The 22,263-nt window shown below is 38.9% G+C and overlaps 1 protein-coding gene across 1 annotated transcript; it reads left to right on the forward strand.

The window, feature by feature from the left end:
- The first annotated feature begins 4,722 nt into the window (after nucleotides 1–4,722).
- Nucleotides 4,723–20,491, forward strand: PM20D2 (peptidase M20 domain containing 2). Its single transcript, XM_078447132.2, has 7 exons — nucleotides 4,723–5,431; nucleotides 7,781–7,929; nucleotides 14,906–15,048; nucleotides 16,349–16,503; nucleotides 18,836–18,971; nucleotides 19,998–20,105; nucleotides 20,318–20,491. Exons 1-7 carry the CDS (start codon nucleotides 4,976–4,978, stop codon nucleotides 20,470–20,472), a joined length of 1,302 nt encoding a protein of 433 aa, XP_078303258.1. The 5' UTR covers nucleotides 4,723–4,975; the 3' UTR covers nucleotides 20,473–20,491.
- Nucleotides 20,492–22,263: the final 1,772 nt, after the last annotated feature.

A 22,263-nucleotide genomic window follows, 5' to 3' on the forward strand; every position in this document is an offset into this window, starting at 1 on the left:
TGTGTGCGTGTGTGTGATAAAAACACTTAACATGAGATCTATTCTCTTAGCAAATGTTTAATATTGTCAACTATTGGCACTATGCTATACAGTAGACCTCTAGGATTTAGTCATCTTGGATAGTTGAAACTACCCTTTGCATAACTTTGGACCTTTGACCACTTCTGTCCAGCCATTAAATCTTCTAGTTTTGCTCTAGTTTCAGTTTAACCAATTGTCAGTGGCTTATTTTGTGTCATGTTTACAAACAGTAAATATTTAAAAATATTAACTAGTAAGAAAGACTTAACTTGGCTTTCCTATCTTTTCTGGTCAGCCAAAGGTTTCCAGAAACCTTTCATTATTTTGGTCTCACACCTTGCAGCAAAACAGAGGGGAAAGGCATTTTATGTGGAAGCCCTTGCGGAACATTGTGATTGTTTTTTCCTTATCAGTTTTATTGGAAATGTTTAGCTTGCTTCTTGTTTTATCTACCAGCATGCCTCTAATTTGCTAGATGCTATTTATTAATTTTTAAAAAAAATTTTAACATTTTTATTTATTATTTTTGAGAGACAGGGTGTGAGCGGGGGAGGGGCAGAGAGAGAGGAGACAGAACCTGAAGCAGGCTCCAGGCTCTGAGCTGTCAGCACAGCCTGACATGGGGCTCGAACCCATGAAACGTGAGATCGTGACCTGAGCCAAATTCGGATGCTTAACCAACTGAGCCACCCAGATGCCCCTATTTGTTAATTTTTTAGACCACACATTTTTTTATTTATCGATGACTCTTCATTACCACGTCCTTTATAAAACATTTTGAGTATTTTAAGCACCCTATGACCATCTTCACCATCCATTCCTGCTAACGACTTTAAAATAAGCACCAGACCACAATCCTCAATAAAAACCCCAGGCCCCAAGCAAACATAAGACTCACTCTCCTTTCCTTTCCCAGTCTCCTGGACACTTTGTCTGTATCTTACACCCTCACTCTGCCTTTAATAAATTCTGCTCTCACTTCCTCTCAAAAATAAAAATAATGAGCACCAAAATGACCAAGACGTTTGAGAAGTGAATCCTTAATAAAGGTAATTACTAACCATGGTATGCACCTGGCCATGCTACACGCATGGCTTGAGAGAGGAATCTCACGAAGGACCCTCATGCACTGCATTAGGTCCAAGCTCTAAATGTTTTATCAGTAGGGGTAGAGGAGCAATAAGAGTTCTCTCCATTTTTCTGAACCATAACCTCAGGAGAGAAGTGTTCTCACCCAGCACAAGCCAGGCTACGTCTCTGCGGTGTGGTAGTACACACGCCCTGGGGAATCAGGGCAGAGGAGAAGCCTCCTCTGAGAAAACCTCACTGTCCTCATTTCCAGGAACCGTTATGGTCAGCAGAGCAGCTAATCTCACTGCCAGGAGGGATGGAAGCCAAAGGGAGCCTCAAATAACTGTGTACCAGGACATTCTGGGCTTTGAAATAGCTGCCTTCACCTCATAGGCCATTTGAAGAAATCTATACAGAACTTAAAAACAAGTTGTAATAGAACCTTACCCAGCAGAAGCAAGATTCTGCCATTCTTGCTCCTTCCCTTTGTTTTTGTTTTCCAGAGTTTCTTAGCTCAAATTTTTTCCCTCCCTAGTCACTCACTCCCCAGATAGTTTAATTCTCCTCTGGATATAATCATTATGCATAGTAGATACGAGGAAATGCAGTTTCCTTAGTTATTCCACTTTCCTTAGTGCCACTGCTGGTCTCTTGGGTGGAGGGTTCCACCTCCTCTTGACACGTCTAACGCACACCCATCAGCTCAACCCTCATGCTCACACTACCCCTATTTTGTTTAATGACTTTACCATCCACATAGTTCACACTACAAACCTCAGTTATCTTACTTTCTTCCTTCTCTCCATCGCGCTCCCCTCCTCCAGACACATTCTATCAGGCACCAAGTCCTGTCATTTCTGCCTGTGGTAGGTTTCTGGAATCCTGGGATTTTGCAGAAATGGGTTAGCTTGTCTCCAGACCAAAGTCTGTTTCCAATTTATCTTTCACATAGCCATTAACTATTCTTCCAGAACAAATATCCAGTTTTGCCTCTCCCCTGCTTAATATCCAGTAGTTGCCCGCTGTCTGGATAAAGTTTTATTTCTTTATCAGTGTGTACACCGTTCCTCCACGTTCCTTCACCCTCAATCAAAATTCACCTTTTCTGCTGAATTCTTAGCTCACTACTTTCTGCCAAAATGACAGTCACGTTTTCAAAGATCTTAGCCCAGAAGTGGTTTTGTAATGTGCTGTCTAGTTTGAGTTGCATGTTTACATCAACTAGAGAGTTCTCTGGAGGAAACAGAAAGTATTCCAGGAGGAGAATGGCAGGGGGTGGGGGAGGACGGTTAGGGCAATGTTGCAAATGACCAATATCCTAGAGTGGCACCGTATTTTGCTTACTCTGCATGCTGGCAGTGGTAATAGCCCCAAATCACCCAGTGCCAGGGTTTGGTTCTGGAGGAAATTGTGCAGATTCCAAATATTGTTTTTTATTTAATGTTTATTTGTTTTTGAGAGAGAGAGAGAGAGAGAGACAGAGAATGAGCGGGGTAGGGGCTGAGAGAGGGGGAAACAGAGGATCTGAAGCAAGCTCTGTGCTGACAGCAGACAGCCCAATGTGGGGCTCAAACTCACGAACCTCGAGATTGTGACCTGAGCTGAAGTCAGACCTTAACTGACTGAGCCACCCAGGCACCCCCAGGTTCCAAATATTGTTAAAATGAAAAGATAGTCGGTAAGATTCCCATGCACTTTGGGAACCAATTCCTTTATACTATATTTTTTAAGGTTTTCCTATAAGTTTTATTTATTTTCTGGTGAAATATCTACACCCTCTCATGGATGAAATCATTTTCACACCTTTTATTCCTTTTTCCCCTAGCACTTCTGAGAAGGATGCACATTCAACAAATTATCATAATTTATTAAATAAAAGGGTACAGAGCACCATGAGCAAGGCATATAGAGTGCCCACAATGGAAATCCAACACGCACGTGCATGCATGTGCACACAAACGGAACAGACCTTGAAACGTATCTGTCTTTTCTCCAACTCAAGTGACAGCTTTGTTAATTTATGACCAGCAATATAAATAGCAGCTTCTATATAGAATTTATATGTATGCCTTTTCTGTTGTTGTTTATATCCATCTGGTAAGAACAAGCAAACATGGGTTCTACTGATGTCAATAGGCAGAGTTGCTACAGCATATTTATTCAAAATAAGTGATTGCTGTGGGTTCTGATGTAAATAGACAAGCTACAGATACATTTATGAATTTGGATGTCTGCTTACATAAGCAATAAAGTATGGTGGCTACAAGCAGGCCACGGGGAGCCAGACTGGCTCCTGTTCCATCCTGGATCCACTATTTACTATCTGTGTAATCTTGGACACTGCATCTGTAAAAATAAATAATCACATTAACAACCTCATAGGTTGTTATGAGGATTAAATAAGTTAATACCTGTAAAGCATGTGGCACATGTTAAGTGCCTGCCACAGGGTCAATGCTCTACAAATGTTACCTATTGGTTTTGCTCACATAAAGCAATAATATTATATTTCATAGATAAAGGTGGGGGTTTTGTCAGAGGTATACCAGGGTATGATTTACTAAGTATAGACAAGGGAGTCCAGGGATTTAATACCACATTTGTTACCATCAGGGCTGAGATTTAGTTAAAGTGTTAACTGAGAATGACAGTATTTTCAGCGTTCGAATAGGACGTTTACTCTGGTATTGTTAGTATATGAAATGGTTAAACCAGTAGTAGAGTCTTCACGTAGGCAGCTTCCAGTCGACTTACTTTCAAAAAATGCACTTCTCTAATTATATGAATATATTGTGTCCCATTTAACCAAATTGTGACAAATTAAGGGAAGAGGTGGAAGTGCCTGAAAAGCTGATGGAAGCTTTCAAGATGCAGAACACCTTAGAATATCAACAACAGTTTGTTTTTCCTTCAGACTTTGGGTTTCATTCTGGAGGCAAACAAGAGTACGGTATCTTGAATTTCTTCACTGGGTAATTTAAAACCCGGTGATATTGTGCACAGCAGCTGCACACATCATGAGTTCAGCATCAGTTACAAACGAAACTGGTCATATGTTGTCCTTCATAGCTGTTACTATGTTCAAATCAAAAACCCAAGTCAACAAAATGATATGAATATTAACGACCATAAGTCTTTTTATTAACCCTTTGGTTTGGGCTTTAAACAACCTTCATTTTTAAATTCTTCGTTCTTATCTACCCAAATAGACTATACTTGCTAATTACATATCCAGTCCTTACTATACTCCAGTAAGTGTCCTTATGAGAAAACTATACAGAATAGTTGCAGCTTTTAGATAATACAGCAACCTCAAGAAGAAAGTGAGGGCAGTACTGAACACTTTAAGAGTATAGAATCTATAGACCAGTGTTCTTTGTATAGCATTTACATTGACATCTAGTTTTAGGAACTAAAAACCTTGTATAACTTTAAATTGCTATTTTAGAAAGGGGAGTGGCGTTTTTCAAGGACTGTGTTCCACTTGGTCTCTCTCTGATGCCAACTAACCAATAAAGCCGTTCTCATTCTGCTGCTGTGGGAAACAAGCAACAACAGAAAAGTAATAATGAGTTGAAAACAATTCAGTCTTAAGCACAGTCAAGGAGATGAAAGCGAGAGTCCCAGAACACCTCTCTTCCCAGCGCTCCCGGCCCGGGGCGGAGAACTTGCCAGCCAAATGAGGTGGGAACCTTGTACCCGGCGAGGCGCTGGAGGCGGGGCCCTGGGACTGTTCCCCCCGGGAGCAGCGGAGCTGCGCTGTGGGCCCCTCCCGGCTTCTAGCGGACGCCGGGCGCGGGCACTGGAGCGGGTGTGCAGTTAAAAGGCAGCTACCGAGCGGGCAGTCGAGCGGAGTGTTTGCGGGTCACCGGCTGCAGGCGCGATGAGACCGGGAGAGGAGCGGCCCTTGGAGGGGGGCGCTTGCAGCGGCGTCTCCCAGCTGGAGCTGCTGAAGCTGCGCGCCGCGGAGCGCATTGACGAGGCGGCCGAGCGCCTGGGGGCCCTGAGCCGCGCGATCTGGAGCGAGCCCGAGCTGGCCTACGAGGAGCACCGGGCCCACGGCGTGCTGACGCGCTTCTTCGAGCGCGAGCCTCCGGCTGCCTCTTGGGCAGTGCAGCCACACTACCAGCTGGCCACGGCCTTCCGCGCAGAGTGGGAGCCGCTGGGGGTCCGTGCGGCGCGGCGCCCGCTGCAGCTGGGCTTCCTCTGCGAATACGACGCGCTGCCCGGCATCGGGCACGCCTGCGGCCACAACCTGATTGCCGAGGTCGGGGCGGCGGCCGCGCTGGGCGTGAAGGGGGCCCTGGAAGGGCTCCCCGGGCCGCCTCCGCCGGTGAAGGTGAGGTGGGGTCCTGGCGCGGGATTTTCATCGCCTGCCCAGACCGGGTCGTACCCGGGGACGGCGGGACCCGGCGCTTCCCGTGCGCACCTGCCCCCTCGGAGTCCCGGCCTCGCTTTTGCCAGAAGGCAGAACTCCTGGATCAAAGTCAGTAGTGCTTGAGGTGCCGACCCAGCGACTTTTTGCAGATTTTTGTTTCCTCTTCTGTAGTTGTAAACGATTGAGTAGACTGGCCCTAAGGAAAGAACTTAGGACCAAGCCTGGTTTTCGTTGTGATTTATTTTTGGTAACAGAATTAACTGCGATTTGCTGACGAGGTTGTGCAATCTCTGGAAGAAGTAGTTATTGTAGGGAAACCTCCAGCCCCTCTTTATTAGGCTCCAAAACCTCTTTTGTTTGTGGCAGTCCTAGGAGCTGTTGTGATTCGAATCGTTGGTATTTGGATAGGAATTTTTCAGTCATTGCAACTACCAAATCTTCCCTCAAAAATTGGAGAAGTGAATACTACATAGATGAGTTCATCCTTAAGTTTTAATATTTATTTCATGATATTAAGAAATTTCTCCTTTAAGTGGGGAAATGTCATTTATGCTTGTTGTAGGGCAAGTTTAATCTCGTGTTACTGTGTTTTTTCAGATGGTATTCTTCATTCTGCGAGCTAATTCAATCATCAACATTTGGCTTAATAAGAGCAAGGCTGATGTTTTATTTTCATATTCTATAGCCCATTTTTTTTTTTCCAATGTCAGTAACTTTTCTCTTTTATCTTAACAGTTCCATCTTTTGTAGCTTTTTCTCTTTAGCTGCCTTCTCTTTTCTGCTTCTGGCGGCTTGTTTTTTGGATCTGGGTAGGTTTTTGTTGGGGGGGGCGGGTCCTTTGCTATTGCATGAAACACGGGAGAGATTTAATTTTAACCAGATTTATGAAAGATTCAGAGACGTCAGCAAGATTTAACTTGAAGTCATCAAATTTAAGGAGTCAAGGGTTCAGAGTAGAAAGCAGGTTCAATTATGAGTTCGAGTGCTTTGTAACTTCCAAAGAAGGCTCGACTTTGGGAAATGTACACCTTTGAATGGTAATGCACAGTTTTAGCAAGGTTATCAGTCCTCTCTTAAAATGGAATTTATGTTGATTCCCTTAACAAGCCAAGACTTTTTCCAATTTGTTTCATTGTATTCCTGTATATGATCTTGAAAGTGTATTAGTTGTTTATAATTTTTCTTTGCTTTTAAACATTGTTTGAAGAAGTTAAGCTTAAATATCAAAGTAAAATGTTTATTCTGTAAAGTTCTCTTTTGTTTAATTAGGTGTTTGGTGACCAGTAAATCTGCCTGGTTGAACTGGTGGAATCGAATTAGTAAGTTTGTGTAATAGTCGGCTCTTTCTAACTGTGGTGTTAAGGTTTATTTAATGTTCTTTATAAAGGTTTAATGAGTTAAGATATTTTAATGAGTTAGCTCAGGAAGGAATCAAGAGTTCAGGTCTGAGGATCAGAACATCTAATCCGTGCTCTGCCTGGAGACTTGCAGTGTGTCCTGGGACAAAACACTTCACTCCATGCCTCAAAACCACCATCCCTGACATCCCTGAAATGATGACATATACTGCTCACCTACCTCACAGGGTTGTTGTGGGGATAACTAATAAGCAACTGGAATGTTCCTAACCAGTAAAGTGTTTATGAATAATTATATACATTACTAAAAGACTTAGTCAAGAAGAAGCTTTAAGAGATAAGTCCTGGGGCGCCTGGGTGGCGCAGTCGGTTAAGCCTCCGACTTCAGCCAGGTCACGATCTCGCGGTCCGTGAGTTCGAGCCCCGCGTCAGGCTCTGGGCTGATGGCTCGGAGCCTGGAGCCTGTTTCCGATTCTGTGTCTCCCTCTCTCTCTGACCCTCCCCCGTTCATACTCTGTCTCTCTCTGTCCCAAAAATAAATAAAAAACGTTGAAAAAAAAAAAAAATTAAAAAAAAAAATTAAAAAAAAAAAAAAAGAGATAAGTCCTAAAGAATTTTGAGGAATTAATTCAGTATATAGTATTTATCTTTTTTCATCTTTGCCTTTAGTTATATAAAATTGAGTTATAAAATTAGGAAAAGTTTCCTGGTGTAGCTTTAGTGCATACTTTGTGCCAAATTGGTATAATAATGTAAATTTAAATGTGTAGTTAACTTAGCACCGTAGATTTATGCCCACTGCATTATTTAAGTGTCAGAGAACAACACCTCTCTCCATAGTTCAAGGACTTTAATGTAGGTTGTGAATACCTATGCAAGGGAACCTGTTTGATATTTTCCTGCGAGGATTTTGTTGTTGTTGTTTTGCTCTGACACAGGTATATCCTTCTAGGTAGTTGTCCTGGGAACGCCTGCAGAAGAAGATGGTGGTGGCAAAATTGATTTAATTGAAGCAGGGGCTTTTAAAAATCTTGATGTTGTTTTTATGGCCCACCCATCCCAAGAGAATGCTGCTTATTTACCTGATGTGGCTGAACATGAGTGAGTAATCAAGTTGGAATAAGCTCCTTAGTGGAAAAGACTATTAAGATATTTCTGTGTCCTAACTGGAGACTAAAACCCGGTACTTATATATTGAAAAAGTAAGTTGAAAAATGATGATGTGATGCCTTACTTGATTTCCATTGAATAACATTTGGTAAGCCTCTTCTATTTGAGATGGTGTTTGTAATTGGACTATTAACCTAGTGCACGGGGCACCTGGGTGGCTGAGTCGGTTAAGTGTCCTGACTCTTGATTTTGGCTCAGGTCATGATCTCATGGTCGTGACACTGAGCTCCGCATCAGGCTCCATGCTGAGTGTGGACCCTGCTTGGGATTCTCTCTGCCCCTCCCCTGTGTATGTGCACACTCTCTCTCAAAATAAATAAACACTAAAAAAATAGTGCCTAAAAAGCATTAAGACTAGCAAACAGAATATGTTGACGCTTGTATTCTATTCTGAACTATCTGAGAGCAATTAGGTTTCTAGAAAACATCTATCCTTTGACATGGGTTGTCTTTGCAACTGAATAGATTTGTAAGAGGCAGCTTTATTAGGGGCGCCTGGGTGGCTCAGTCGATTGAGCATCCGACTTCGGTTCAGGTCATGATCTCACAGCTCGTGGGTTCGAGCCCCATGTCAGGCTCTGTGCTGACAGCCCAGAGCCTGCTTCAGAATCTATGGCTCCCTCTCTCACTCTTTGTCCTTCTCCTGCTCATGCTCTGTCTCTCTCTCTCTCAAAAATAAACATTAAAAAAAAAAAAGAGGCAGCTTTATTAGACTTGGAAGAAAACACACTTCTCTAGTTTACTTCTTGTAATTTGAGTTCTTTGCAAAGAGGGTAAATTATATTTCTGAGAGAAAAGACAGAAACTAGCTGTGGATTTTAGTGGAATTTGCATCTGTACTCTTCTGATTTGTCCGGTGCCAAAACATTTTATTTATTTTCCTGTATGTGGAAGAGCTCACTTTTTTGGATCGCTGAAGTGGATTGAAGTTTGCACACCAGAAGTTTCAGTCACAGTAGTTAATGGGCCAGTCACTGGGCCAGTCTCCAGGAGCCACTGTTGATCTGCTTCGGGAAAACCACATGTTCTCCTCTGTGGGAGCTAGGGAGTGATAAAACCATTGCAGCTGCGCTTCTAGGTGGTACTCACGAATCTTCCAGCTCAGAATCACCCGAGACCTTGTTTTCACAGGATGACCATTTTAATCTTCCTTCTTATCACCAAGAGTTGATGCTGTGGCAGCAGGAAGAATCTTTCAACTTTGGTTTTGGGGGTAGTGCATACTGGAACACCTGCAGAGCATCTTAGAGGTTAGAAGTCTCTGCCAAGGCCTCTGGCTAGAAGAGGCCTGCAGCTGTAGGCTTACCAGCCCATTAGCCTTCTAGGACTTCGAGTTGGGCTTCTTGGCCTTGATCCATCAGCCCAGTTGGCCTCAGGCCTTTTCTTAGTCTCTGGCTTCTTAGAGTTTTCATTGGCCATCTGTTAAGATGGAAAAGGGAACAAGAATACAAACTAATTTTTGAAAATATTATGATCTTTTCATCCTAAAAATCTCCAACAATAACTAAGATAAAACACTATGTTCATATTGACCACCTTTCCTGCATCGTGTCCCTTCTTGAGAGGCATATATCCTTCCAGGACTTTTTTTTTTTTTTTTTTTTAACGTTTTATTTATTTTTGAGACAGAGAGACAGAGCTTGAACAGGGGAGGGTCAGAGAGAGGGAGACACAGAATCTGAAACAAGCTCCAGGCTCCGAGCCATCAGCCCAGAGCCCGACGCGGGGCTGGAAATCACGGACCGCGAGATCGTGACCTGAGCTGAAGTCGGACGCTTAACCGACTGAGCCACCCAGGCGCCCCCTTCCAGGACTTTTTGAGCATAGTTATAAACCTAAATAGGTACATATATAAATTGAATTTTAAGGGAGGATTCTTTTTTCCCCCTTAAATATTCTGCTAAATATATTGTTGGTCTGGCTCTTCCTTTTGATTTTTTTAAGTTTATTTCTTTATTTTGAGAGACAGAGAGAGAGGGAGTACCAGTGGGTGCATGTGCAGGGTAGGGGCAGAGAGAGAGAATAATCCCAAGCAGGCTCCACACTCAGCACAGAGCCTGAAGCAGGACTCAATCCCACTAACTGTGAGATCATGGATACTCAGTGGACTGAGCCACCCAGGCACCCCCCCATCAGTTTGTTTAAAATACGCTTTTTGTCTTATTTTTCCTTTCCTTTTCCTATGTCCATCTGTTTTGTTTCTTAAATTCCACATGAGTGAAATCATATATTTGTCTTTGACTGACTTATTTCGCTTAGCATAATACATTCTAGTTCTATTCACGTTGTTGCAAATGGCAAGGTTTTATTCTTTTTGATTGCCAAGTAATATTCCATACTTTGCCTGTTGTTGATAGCATTGCTGTAAACATTGGGGTGCTTTGAATCATCATTTTGTATCATTTGGGTAAACACCTAATAGTGCAGTTGCTGGGCCATAGGGTAGTTCTATTTTTAATTCAAAAAAAATTGTTTAATGTTTTATTTATTTTTGAGAGATACAGAGCACGAGTGGGGGAGGGGCAGGGAGAGGAGACACCGAATCTGACGCAGGCTTCAGGCTCTGAGGTGTCAGCACAGAGCCCGATGAGGGGCTTGAACTCACAAACCATGAGATCATGACCTGAACAGAAGTTAGATGCTTAACTGAGCCACCCAGGAGCCCCTATTTTTAATTTTTTGAGGAACCCCCATACGTTCTTCAGAGTGGCTGTACAGTTTGCATTCCCACCAATGATGCAAAAGTGTTCCCCTTTTTTTGCATTCTCGCCAATGTGTGTTGTTTCCTAGCCATTCTGACAGGTGCAAAGTAGTATCTCATTGTGGTTTTGATTTGTATTTCCTTGATGATGAGTGATGTAGAGTATCTTTTCAGGTGTCTTTTAGTATCTGGATGTCTTCTTAGGAAAAGTGTCTATTCCTGTATTTTGCCTATTTCTTCACTGGATTATTTATTTTTTGGGTGTTGAGTTTGATAAGCTTTTTTAACAGATTTTGGATACTAACCCTTTATCTGATATGTCATTTGCAAATGTCTTCTCCCATTTTGTCCATTGCCTTTCAGTTTTGTTGATTGTTTCCTTCGCTGTGCAGAAGGCTTTATCTTGATGAAGTCCCAATAGTTCATTTTTGCTTTTGTTTTCCTTGCCTCCAGAGACCTGTCAAGTAAGAAGTTGCTGCGGCCAGGGTCAAAGAAGTTGTTGCATGTTTTCTCCTCGAGGAGTTTGATGGTTTCCCATCTTACATGTGGGTCTTTCATCGATTTTGAGTTTATTTTTGTGAATGGTGTAAGAAAGTGGTCCAGGTTCATTCTTCTGCATGTCACTGTCCAGTTTTCCCAGCACCATTTGCTAAAGAAACTGTCTTTTTCTCATTGGATATTCTTGCTTACTTTGTCAGAAATTAGTTGGTCATACGTTTGTGGATCCATATCTGGGTTTTCTATTCTGTTCCATTGATTATGTGCCTGTTTTCATGCCAGTACCATACTGTCTTGATGATTACAGCTTTGTGTAAAACAGCTTGAAGTCCGGAATTGTGATGCCTCCAGCTTTGATTTTCTTTTTCAACATTACTTTGGCTATTCAGGGTCTATTCTGGTTCTATACAAATTTTAGGATTGTTCTAGCTCTGTGAAGAATGCTGGTGTTATTTTAATAGGGATTGCATTGCGCGTGCAGATTGCTTTGGGTAGTATCAACATTTTAACAACATTTGTTCTTGTTCTTCAAGTCCATGGGCATAGAATGTTGTCTTTTCCATTTCTTTGTGTCTTCTTCAATTTCTTTCATAAGCTTTCTATAGTTTTTCAGCATACAGATCTTTTACCTCTTTGGTTAGGTTTATTCTTAGGTATGTTATGTTTTTTTGTAGAATTGTAGATGGGATTCATTCCTTGATTTCTCTTCATGCTGCTTCATTATTGACATACAGAAATGCAACCGGTTTCTGTATGTTGATTTTATATCCTGCAACTTTGCTGAATTCATGTATCCGTTCTAGCAGTTTTTTGGTGGAGTCTTTCGGGTTTTCCACATAGAGGATCATGTCATCTGTGAAGAGTGAAAGTTTGACTTCTTTGCCAATTTGGATGCCTTTTATTTCTTTTTGTTGTCTGATTGCTGAGGCTAGGACTTCCAGTACTGTGTCGAATAACAGTAGTGAGAGTGGACATCCTGTCATGTTCCTGACCTTAGGGGGAAAGCTTTCAGTTTTTCCCCATTGAGGTTGATATTAGCTGTGGGTCTTTCTTATATGGCCTTTATGGTGTCAAGATATGTTCACTCTATCCCTTTCTTGAGGGTTTTTATCAAGAAAGGATGCTGTATTTTGTCAAATGCTTTTTTTTTTTTGCATCTATTGAGAGGATCATATGGTTCTTATTCTTTCTTTTATTAATGTGGTATATCACGTTGATTGATTTGCAAATATTGAACAGGCCCTGCAGCTCAGGAATAAATCCCACTTGATCATGATAAATAATTGTTTTAATGTACTGTTGAATTTGGTTTGCTAGATCTTGTTGAGAATTTTTGCATCTGGGTTCATCAGGGATGTTGGCCTATAATTCTTCTTAGGGGGATCTTTGGTTTTGGAATCAAGGTAATGCTGTCTTCATAGAATGAGTTTGGAAACTTTCCTTCCATTTCTGTTTTTTGGAACATTTTGAGAAGAATAGGTGTTAACTTTTCTTTAAATGTCTGGTAGAATTCCCCTGGGAAGCCATCTGGGCCAGCATTCTTGTTTGTTGGGAGATTTTTGATAACTGATTCAATTTCTTTGCTGGTTATGGGCCTGTTCAAATTTCCCATTTCTTCCTGTTTCAGTTTTGGTAGTGTGTGAGTTTCTAGGAATTCGTCCATTTCTTCCAGATTGCCCAGTTTGTTGGCATATAATTTTTCATAGTATTTCTTATAATTGTATTTTTGTGGTGTTGATTGTGATCTCTCCTCTTTCATTTGTGATTTTATTTATTTGGGTCCTTTCCTTTTTCTTTTATGATAAAGCTGGCCAGGAGTTTATCAGTTTTATTTATTCTTTCAAAGAACCAGCTCTTAGTTTCATTGATCTGTTCTACTGGTTGGTTTGTTTGTTTGTTTGCTTCTATATTGTTTATTTCTGCTCTAATCTTTCTTATTTCCCTCCTTCTGCTGGCTTTGTGTTTTATTTGCTGTTCCTTTTCTAGCGCCTTTAGGTGTGAGGTTAGATTGTGTATTTGGGACCTTTCTTGCTTCTTGAGATAGGCCTGTATTGCAATATACTTTACTTTTTTTTTTAGCATTTATTTATTTTTGAGACAGAGAGAGAGAGAGAGCGAGCATGAACAGGGGAGGGTCAGAGGAAGAGGGAGGCATAGAATCTGAAACAGGCTCCAGGCTCTGAGCTGTCAGCACAGAGCCCAACGCAGGGCTCGAACTCACAGATCACGAGATCATGACCTGAGTCGAAGTCGGACGCTCAACCGACTGAGCCACCCAGGCACCCCATGCAATATACTTTACTCTCAGAGGGAGACAAACCATGAGAGACTCTTAAATACAGAGAACAAACTGAGGACTACTGGAGGGGGGATGGGCTAAATGGGTGATGGGCCTTAAGGAGGGCACTTGTGATGAGTACTGGGTGTTGTATGTAAGTGATAAATCACTAAATTCTGCTCCTGAAACTAATACTACACTGTATGTTAATTAACATGAATTTAAATTAGTAAAATAAATAAAAAATAAAATATGCTCTCTAAAATGTTTTAAAATACACTAAAAATACTAATGCTGAAAAAAATAACCATTAACACTTATTTTCCTATAGTTTGTTGTATGGTAATTATACTTAGATTTGAACCCTGAAAGAAATGGTGCTAGAGCCATTTTCATAAAGGTCATCCTCTTCCATTTTATATTTATCACCAGTTTTGTTAAAATTCCAGTTTCAAGGTGATGGTGATAAGATATATATCAAGAACTAACAAATATCCCAAAATCTTAAAAATATATTTGGATGCTTTTAACTTGTTTTTATTTTGCCAGCAGAATGTTTTGAATTCATCAAGGAATATGAGCATGCCAAGGATTCTTGAATCTAGTTTGTTAAAAAAAAACTAAGTCTAGAATAGCTTTTTGGTAATTTAAATGTGGGTACTATTACTTAGGCTTAAAAAGTGTTGCCTATACAAGTCATCTTTATAAATAACTATTTAATATGCAATCCTTTCTTTAACCCTTATTTTTTATTGTATCTGAGTAGTTAAATTGGTATGAGAACTATTTGGAAGTGCAGTAACATAACTGATAAAATTTTGAGATATTAGTGATGCAGGTGTTTTGGAACACTAATAAAATGTTGGTCAGGAACAACTGACTTAATGCTAGAATATCTTAGGATATTGTGAGTGTAATCTGGTATTCAGAGGTTGTCTTAATTCATTTCAGATTGTCACCTATTTCTGTTTTCCTTCACCTGCCCTCCCGCACTTAAGATAGAATTATCTGTTTCGCAGACCTTTTATATAGAGTTATTACGATGCAGTGTAGAAGGAGACAGGAGCCCTCTTTTTGTAATTCCAGTGCCTAGTACAGAATTGCATATTTGTTTGAATTGAGTTGTGTACAAATTAAATTTCTATTGGGGGTTGGTTGAACAAAATTCTCTCTCTCTCTCTCTCTCTCTCTCTCTCTCTCTCTTTTCTCTTTTTTGGAATGCTTTCTTTGTGTCAGTCACTGTATTACATAATAGTAAACTACAACTAAGGTATATAAATTGCTGTGTTATTTCTACAAACGATTTGCAAATAAAAATTCCAGCAGTGTGACTTAATTCTGAACACTTGTTGGGTAATTCTAATTACGGTACCTGGATTTTCTTTAGTGACTTTGAAAAGAGTAATTCCAAATGATGTTTTGTTTCCTAGTGTGATTGTGAAATACTATGGAAAAGCATCTCATGCTGCTGCATATCCCTGGGAAGGAGTAAATGCATTAGATGCTGCCGTTCTCGCCTACAACAATCTGTCTGTGTTGAGACAGCAAATGAAACCAACCTGGAGAGTTCATGGTATGAATGTCAAGTATGTTGTGTAATGGATGGTGCTTAATATATTTCAGTGCCATGTAATTAACATTTGATTTTTAAAAATTGTAAACATTTTATATACTTTATATGAATATTCCAAACTTTTTAAACAGTTTCCAAAATTCATGTGACAGGATACTAGGATGTTTGTATGTGTTGGCTAAGAAAACAGTTAAAAAAGTATTTATGTATAAATGGAATGGTCATTTTGAGTATTAGAGATAATGTTTTATGTAAGGATGTACATGTTTTCTGTGGGTATTTGAAAGTTGGATCTTGGTTTTCCAGTTATCCTCACTGTTTTTTAATGGTAACAAATCATTTTCTCAATTTAAAAAAGTTATGGTTACTGGTTTTATTTTCTCTAGTGCTGATAAAATGAGTAACATCTTTTTAAATTATGTGTATCACCTTAATGTAACTACAGTAATAAAGTATGATCTTAAAGGTATGAATTTATTATTTAGTTATTTTATTATGATTTGGGAAACTGTTATACTTTAATATCTATTTTTTACCTGATTTTGTTATAGGCTTAAATTAGTTTGTAATTGCACTTTCACCAATGTCCTACCTTAGTTTTTCTAAGAGAAATATGTAAAAATAATTAATAATTTTTAAAGCAGATCAAATAAATTTAGATTTTGTGTATCTATTTCAGTTATTATTTTGAATGGATAAATCTTTCCTCTCAGTGTAGTTCCAAATAAATGTATTTGTTTTGACAGTTAATAGCACTTAGTGATCTTCGACCTGCATCGGTTTCTTGCTGGTATAAAAATTATGTTCCCAGAGCTAAATACCATTGAAAATATTCATAGGAATCTGGAAATACGAGGATAATTATAGAACCTTGTGCCATTTTTTTTCTTTTAAGTCAAAAGTTTATCAAAACGTACAACTATTACTACTTTATTAAGCCTACTGAAATAAACTCTTTCAGAAGTCTTAAGATTGTTATAAAAGTTTCTAACAGTTTCTTTATAATCATGCAACATAATTTCTCAACATCGTTAAATTCCTTAGAATTAAGTATGGATAGACAATTTTTTATCTCTTAGCCAGAAAGCATTACCCTATGTATAGAAACTTTTGTACAAAAAAAAAAAAAAAAAAGAAAAAAATTTTGTACAGCACATCAAAAATCATTGATTGGTATATCTGTGAAGCTAATAAATTGAAATTGTTTTTCTTCATGTACATATTGAAAATTCTATGGGTGTATTTAAACTTAAAGAAATGGTCTCCAAGCTCAATTTCAGTAATTTGGTTCTTTTTGTAGGCATAATAAAAAGTGGTGGTGTAAAACCCAATATCATTCCGTCTTATTCTGAATTAATCTATTACTTCCGTGCACCCTCAATGAAAGAACTTCCAGTTTTGACCAAAAAGGCAGAAGATTGCTTCAGAGCTGCAGCTTTGGCTACTGGGTGTACAGTAAGAACTTTTAAGAGTTAATATAAGTTATAATCAGAGGTATATCTATATGGGCTGGAGTTAAGTTAGAGTATTATTAAATTAGATTAGAACCTAACTTGCCCCTTTTTCATTTGGCAATGTTTAGAGTATGTAAGATCAGTTGAGTGAATGGGTGATGTGAAAGTCTTTAAGTCATATTTGTTTTACTCAGTGCCCACATAGAAAGGACTATAGTCATTTTATTGCACTGTAATTAGAATAATTCTTGATAATGCTGAGTTCCCTGCCTTTTTGCAAGATATAGCCTTCCTTATTGGCAGTTGTGTTTTCAGAATTGCTCAGTATAGTTCCTATAAAGGGAACTTTATGGCAAAATCAGCAAAAGCTGTTTCGGGTGAAATTATTAGATATGTGCAGTAACGATATAAATACTTATGGCTTGCTGGAATGAAAGTTAAAATAGATGCAGAAGTTAGTGAAGAAGTGTTGTTCATTTAAACCATAAAGTCAGTGACGTTTCTGTGCCAGTCACGTAGGGTATACAGCAGAACGAGAAGTTTCAGAATTACATCGATCTTTTCCTGGGCAGAGGTTGTAGTCTAGTGGGAGAGATAGAATCTGGGTCTGTGCCTCTCAGCCTACTGATTTTGTAACTTTAGAAAACACCATTTAATAACTTTGGGACTCCATTTTCTCTTGAAAAAGGGAGATAATAATATACTTTATCTTTATGTTCTTGTGAAAATTAAATGAGAGAATATTTGTTAAGAGTTAGGGCCTAGACCTCATACTTACAACTTATTTGTTTCTGCTCTCAGATGTATGATTTGTTCACATAGTAATAGTGTCTCACAGTACTAGTGATTCTCAGCATATATGGTAAGTGTCCAGAGAGTAAAAAATTAATCCTTTGTCCCTTATTTATGAGACCAGTGTTCTAACCCCTGAGCTACAGAGCCAATCCTTTATCCCTTATTTATAATTATAAATATAAATATTGATAGAATAAACACATGAACTATTACCGTTAACTCTGAATCTCAAGGCATAATATTCCCTTAGGATAAGGTTCATTGTTACTGGATTTTAATCTATATTTTATTTTATTTTTTTTAATTTTTTTTTTAACCTTTTATTTGTTTTTGAGACAGGGAGAGACAGAGCATGAACAGGGGAGGGTCAGAGAGAGGGAGACACAGAATCCGAAACAGGCTCCAGGCTCTGAGCTGTCAGCACAGAGCCCGACGCGGGGCTCGAACTCACAGACCGCGAGATCATGACCTGAGCCGAAGTCGGCTGCTCAACCGACTGAGCCACCCAGGCGCCCCTAATCTATATTTTAAATAGTCTCTTAATAACTTTTTATATTTTGGCTGACTTGTAATACATGAATGACTATTATATATTATAAGTATGTTTCTTTCTTTCTTTCTTTCTTTCTTTCTTTCTTTCTTTCTTTCTTCTTTCTTTCTCTTTTTTTATTTTGAGTCAGACTCAACCAACTGAGTCACCTAGGTGCCCCGGTTGTCATTATTTCTAGCTTAGATGTTGCTAAGAGTAGAAAAAATGTCAGCCCTGCCATTTTATAATTGACTTTTACTAATGTTATGGCTATTGCCTTTAGTTTGTGGAACTAATCCATTTTGATTTAATCAAAACTAAATCTATAAATCCTCTTAACTGTGTACCTATAAACTGCTTATAATTCTTGACACACTGAAACGCTGAAGTTAATAAATGAGGACATGGGGTTCCTGGTGGCTCAGTCGGTAGAGCATGCAACTCTTGATCTCAGGGTTGTGAGTTTGAGCCCCACATTGGGTGTAGAGATTACTTTTAAAAATAAATAAATAATAAATGAGGACCGTAGCCAACCCTTCTTCATCATAAACCTGTCTCTCCTAGGTACCTTTATATCTTTTGGACCAGTTATTGGTGTCAATGTTGGCTTATATTTTGAATATGAGTAAAGCTTAATTTTTTTCTTTAAGAGGCTGCAGTCTAGAGCAGTGTTCCTCAGTGTCTGCTCTTTGGACCACCTGCATCAGAATTATTTGGGGGTCCTGGTTAAAATGGAGATTCCTGGGCTTCCCCCACACCCTATATAAGTTACCGAAGTTGAGACTTACTGGCTGGGAGAGTGAGGTGACATCATGTTGTTTGGTGCATATGTAACATGAAGGGGATAGGGCCTGAGGGAAGTCTTATTACCGATTTTTTTAAGGTAAAATATTTAAGAGAATTTATATTTGTAAGGGAAAGTGTACCCTCTTAAACCTCTTGCTGATTTGAAAATTAGATAGTGAATTTGAGTTTTTTATTTCAGAATTTGTCTTACGATTTTTTTTAGGTAGAAATTAAAGGTGGAGCACATGATTATTACAATGTTCTTCCCAATAAGAGCCTATGGAAAGCTTATATTGAAAATGGAAAAAAACTGGGAATAGAATTTATTTCAGAAGATGCAAAGTTGAATGGCCCTTCAGGTAATCAGGTTCTTTCATATATACTATATTGCACTGTTTGAGGAAGGAAAATACCATCTTTGGTTAGAGGGTTTTGTTCGACAGCTTTGGAGGTAGGGAGGTATTGCTCTTAACAATATTTTTCACAAACTTAATGGTTAGGGGAACGAAACTAAAGAACTCTTCAGTGAATGTAAAGTGTTAAATGAGCAGATTTGTTTTTAGAAATAGCGTACTATTTCCTTTGTATTCTAAATACTTCTAGTGTTTAAACTCGCTTAGTTCTAATTTTAAAGTAAGCTACTTAAAGGAGAAATAGAATTTTAATTCATTGTCAGTCCTCAGTAAGCAGGCTAGCAAGTAGTTATAAGGAGGCATGCCAGTTGCTGAGGAGTAATTATTATGGTTGTTTACTACTAGTTGTTTAGTAAACAACTTAGAATTTAAATAATTATATTGGGGACTATTTTAGAGTTTTTCCTTTTTAAAAGGATCATTTCTAATATGTTTCCATGTTAGAGATGTATCTCCTAAAATATAACAATAAATGCTGATGAAGTGGACTCAAAAGGACTTGGCCATAGAAATGGGGTGTTGATGTCATTTACTGAGATAAGGAGTTCAAGAGAAAGCAGGTTGGAGTATGCTATGTTGGTATATATTATTAGTATGTTAAGTTTGATGTGCATATAGGATTTCTAAGGGGAACTTTTCAGTAGCCTGTGGAACCCCCAAATGATGCCTAGGTTGGAGATGTAGGAGTTGGCAATATCTGAAAAGTAATTGAAAACACAGGAGTATTTGGTGTGCTGGTGATTGCCAGCACTTAGGAGACAGGTAAAGGAAGCAATTTAGAGGAGACAGATAGTGACCAGAGAAAAGGCCAGACAATCAGGAGAAGTCAAGTCATGGAAGCCAAAGGAGTAGAGAATTTCTAGAAGGAAAGGAGTGGCAAATCATGTCTGGTGCTATAGAGATTGGATAAGTATGGTCTGGCATCTATTGGACTAACAATTAGAAACCCATGGATTGTCTTACTTTTCTAAGGATCTACTGATTTTGGAAATGTTACTTTTGTGGTTCCTGGGATTCATCCATATTTTTACATTGGATCTAATGCCTTGAATCATACAGAACAATATACTGAAGCTGCAGGTATGTGTTATTAGAAGTGAATGTGTGGGCATATGTTCTCTTTTTGTGGTAATAGCTCCATGTTTTTTCATTAGCTAACTTTACCTCAGAAAATACTGTATTGTGGTGGGCATTTCAAGAGGCGGTTTAGATATCGAGAGCTAATCTGAAAACCAATGTATAAGTTTATCATAAATAGGGAGGTTTCTTCATTTATTTTCTCCACGTTTTAGGGTCACAAGAAGCTCAGTTCTACACTTTGCGTACGGCCAAAGCTCTGGCAATGACTGCGTTGGATGTTATTTTTAAACCAGAGTTGCTGGAGAAAATCAAGGAGGACTTTAAATTGCAACTTCAAGAAGAAGAATTTTTAAATACAGTAGAATAAAAGGAAGACCTAGGAGCCACTTATGGATCATTAAGAAGTACTGATTTTTTTCTTGAATCTTTTTTAATAATGGAGGAGGGCATGCTTAATTTTTAGTCTTAAGGGACTCAAATTCCTCTTACCTGAAAAGGGAGGCCATGATCCATGATGCAGAGAAAACACATTACCTCATATCTAAAATGAAAAATTTCAGGGGCGCCTGGCTGGCTCATTCGGAGGAGTGTTCAACTCTTGATCTCATGTGGTTGTTGAGTTTGAGCTGATATGTAATGGCATTTCATTTCTTTTCTTTTCTTTTCTTTTTTTTTAAGATTTTAAGTAATCTCTACATCCAACATGGGGCTCAAACTCACAAAGCCACAAGATTAAGAGTTGCATGCTCCTCTGACTGAGCTAGCTGGGCACCCCTGTAATGGCATTTCTTTTTCTTTTTCCATTTCTTTTGCGATGGCATTTCTTAATCTGGATGATCCATGGCTTATCAGTGATAATATTTTATAAATTCATATGTTGTGGAGCTATATTTTAAAAGATCAGGGGATTTCAAACTTTATATTTAGAATTGATCCATGAAAGATTTTTTTCTCTTTCTTTCTTTCTTTCTTTCTTTCTTTTTTTTTTGGTATAGGATGGTAAAATAATTGTGAATAGTATAAAATTCAGGTTCTAAATTTAGGAAAAGTTCATTTAGAACATCTGATTATATCTATGTTGACTTAGAGAATCTTTTCAGTTACTGTTGATAGTAAAAGCAGGATTTTAATCAGAAATGCTGTGGGAAACAACTAGAAGTTCAGTACAAAGAATAAGCTTCAGTTTTACCATTTGAAGGAAAATGAATATATTTTTTTTTTTTTACATAATTAACTCTGAGAAGTGGCATTAAAGTGCTATTCCTAATTCTGTATTTCTGTATTAGGAAAACATATAGACAGATAGGGTTAGACTTTTCCTGTGAAGTGTTTGCTTGGTAGCATATTCTAGAGGGACTTACTGAGAAAGGAGCAATGTCCATTTGCTTTGAGTGTCAGTGTCATGTAACTGGTCACCTCTACCCAGCAGCCCTATTCAGACTTCTGCTCAGAAGTCAGCCTGTCCAGTTTACTGAGTTTAAGGGACAGAATTCTAAGCCTTCTTAGGCCCCATGCTCTCTCAATATTAATTTAAAAGTATTCTAAGTTTTTCTTGGTTCTTAGTGTGAGTTTCTTGAACATGGTAAAAGAATGTGAAAAAAGTACCCGGTAAAACAAATCCTTTAAGCTGTGAATATAGTAAACCTCTAGTGTACTTTGTTTTAAAGGAACTCCTCATAGTTGAGTGTATTCCAAAAACATAAGGGGAAAGAGAAAAGTAAGCGTTTGGCCTCTTCTGCCACAAGCAAGTCACTCAGGGCCAGGAGCCTTGAGGTCCCCAGTTGGAAAGTTAGATCACTTATCCCTACAGTCCTTTGAACCTCTAAGTTCCTGTTCGATCTGAGATTATTTAAAATTGAAAAAAAAGACAGGTGTAATTTTGGGGACAGTTAGTAGTTGAGAATTGCTTTTCTTCTATATCAAGGGACTACAAGCTATGGCCTCATTTGGTAAGCACCTGATTGTATATGGCCAGCATGCTAAAAGTAATCCTTACCTTTTTTTTTTTTTTTTTTTTAATATTTGTTTATTCTTGAGAGGGAGAGAGACAGAGCACCAGTGGGGGATGGGGAGAGCGAGAGAGGGACATAGAATCTGAAGCAAGCCCCTGGTTCTGAGCTGTCAGCACAGAGCCTGACGCGGGGCTTGAACTCACGAG

Source organism: Panthera onca, chromosome B2 (genome assembly GCF_046562875.1).
Source record: "Panthera onca isolate mPanOnc1 chromosome B2, mPanOnc1 haplotype 2, whole genome shotgun sequence".
Taxonomy (NCBI): Eukaryota; Metazoa; Chordata; class Mammalia; order Carnivora; family Felidae; genus Panthera; species Panthera onca.

What these genes read in the sequence shown, in the direction of transcription:
- PM20D2 (XM_078447132.2), top strand. Translation starts at nt 4,976, where the DNA reads ATGAGACCGGGAGAGGAGCGGCCCTTGGAGGGGGGCGCTTGCAGCGGC. An exon ending in AAAGTTGAATGGCCCTTCAG is followed by an intron (nt 18,972 to 19,997) that starts GTAATCAGGTTC and finishes TACTTTTCTAAG; the next exon opens with GATCTACTGATTTTGGAAAT. An exon ending in ACAATATACTGAAGCTGCAG is followed by an intron (nt 20,106 to 20,317) that starts GTATGTGTTATT and finishes TCCACGTTTTAG; the next exon opens with GGTCACAAGAAGCTCAGTTC.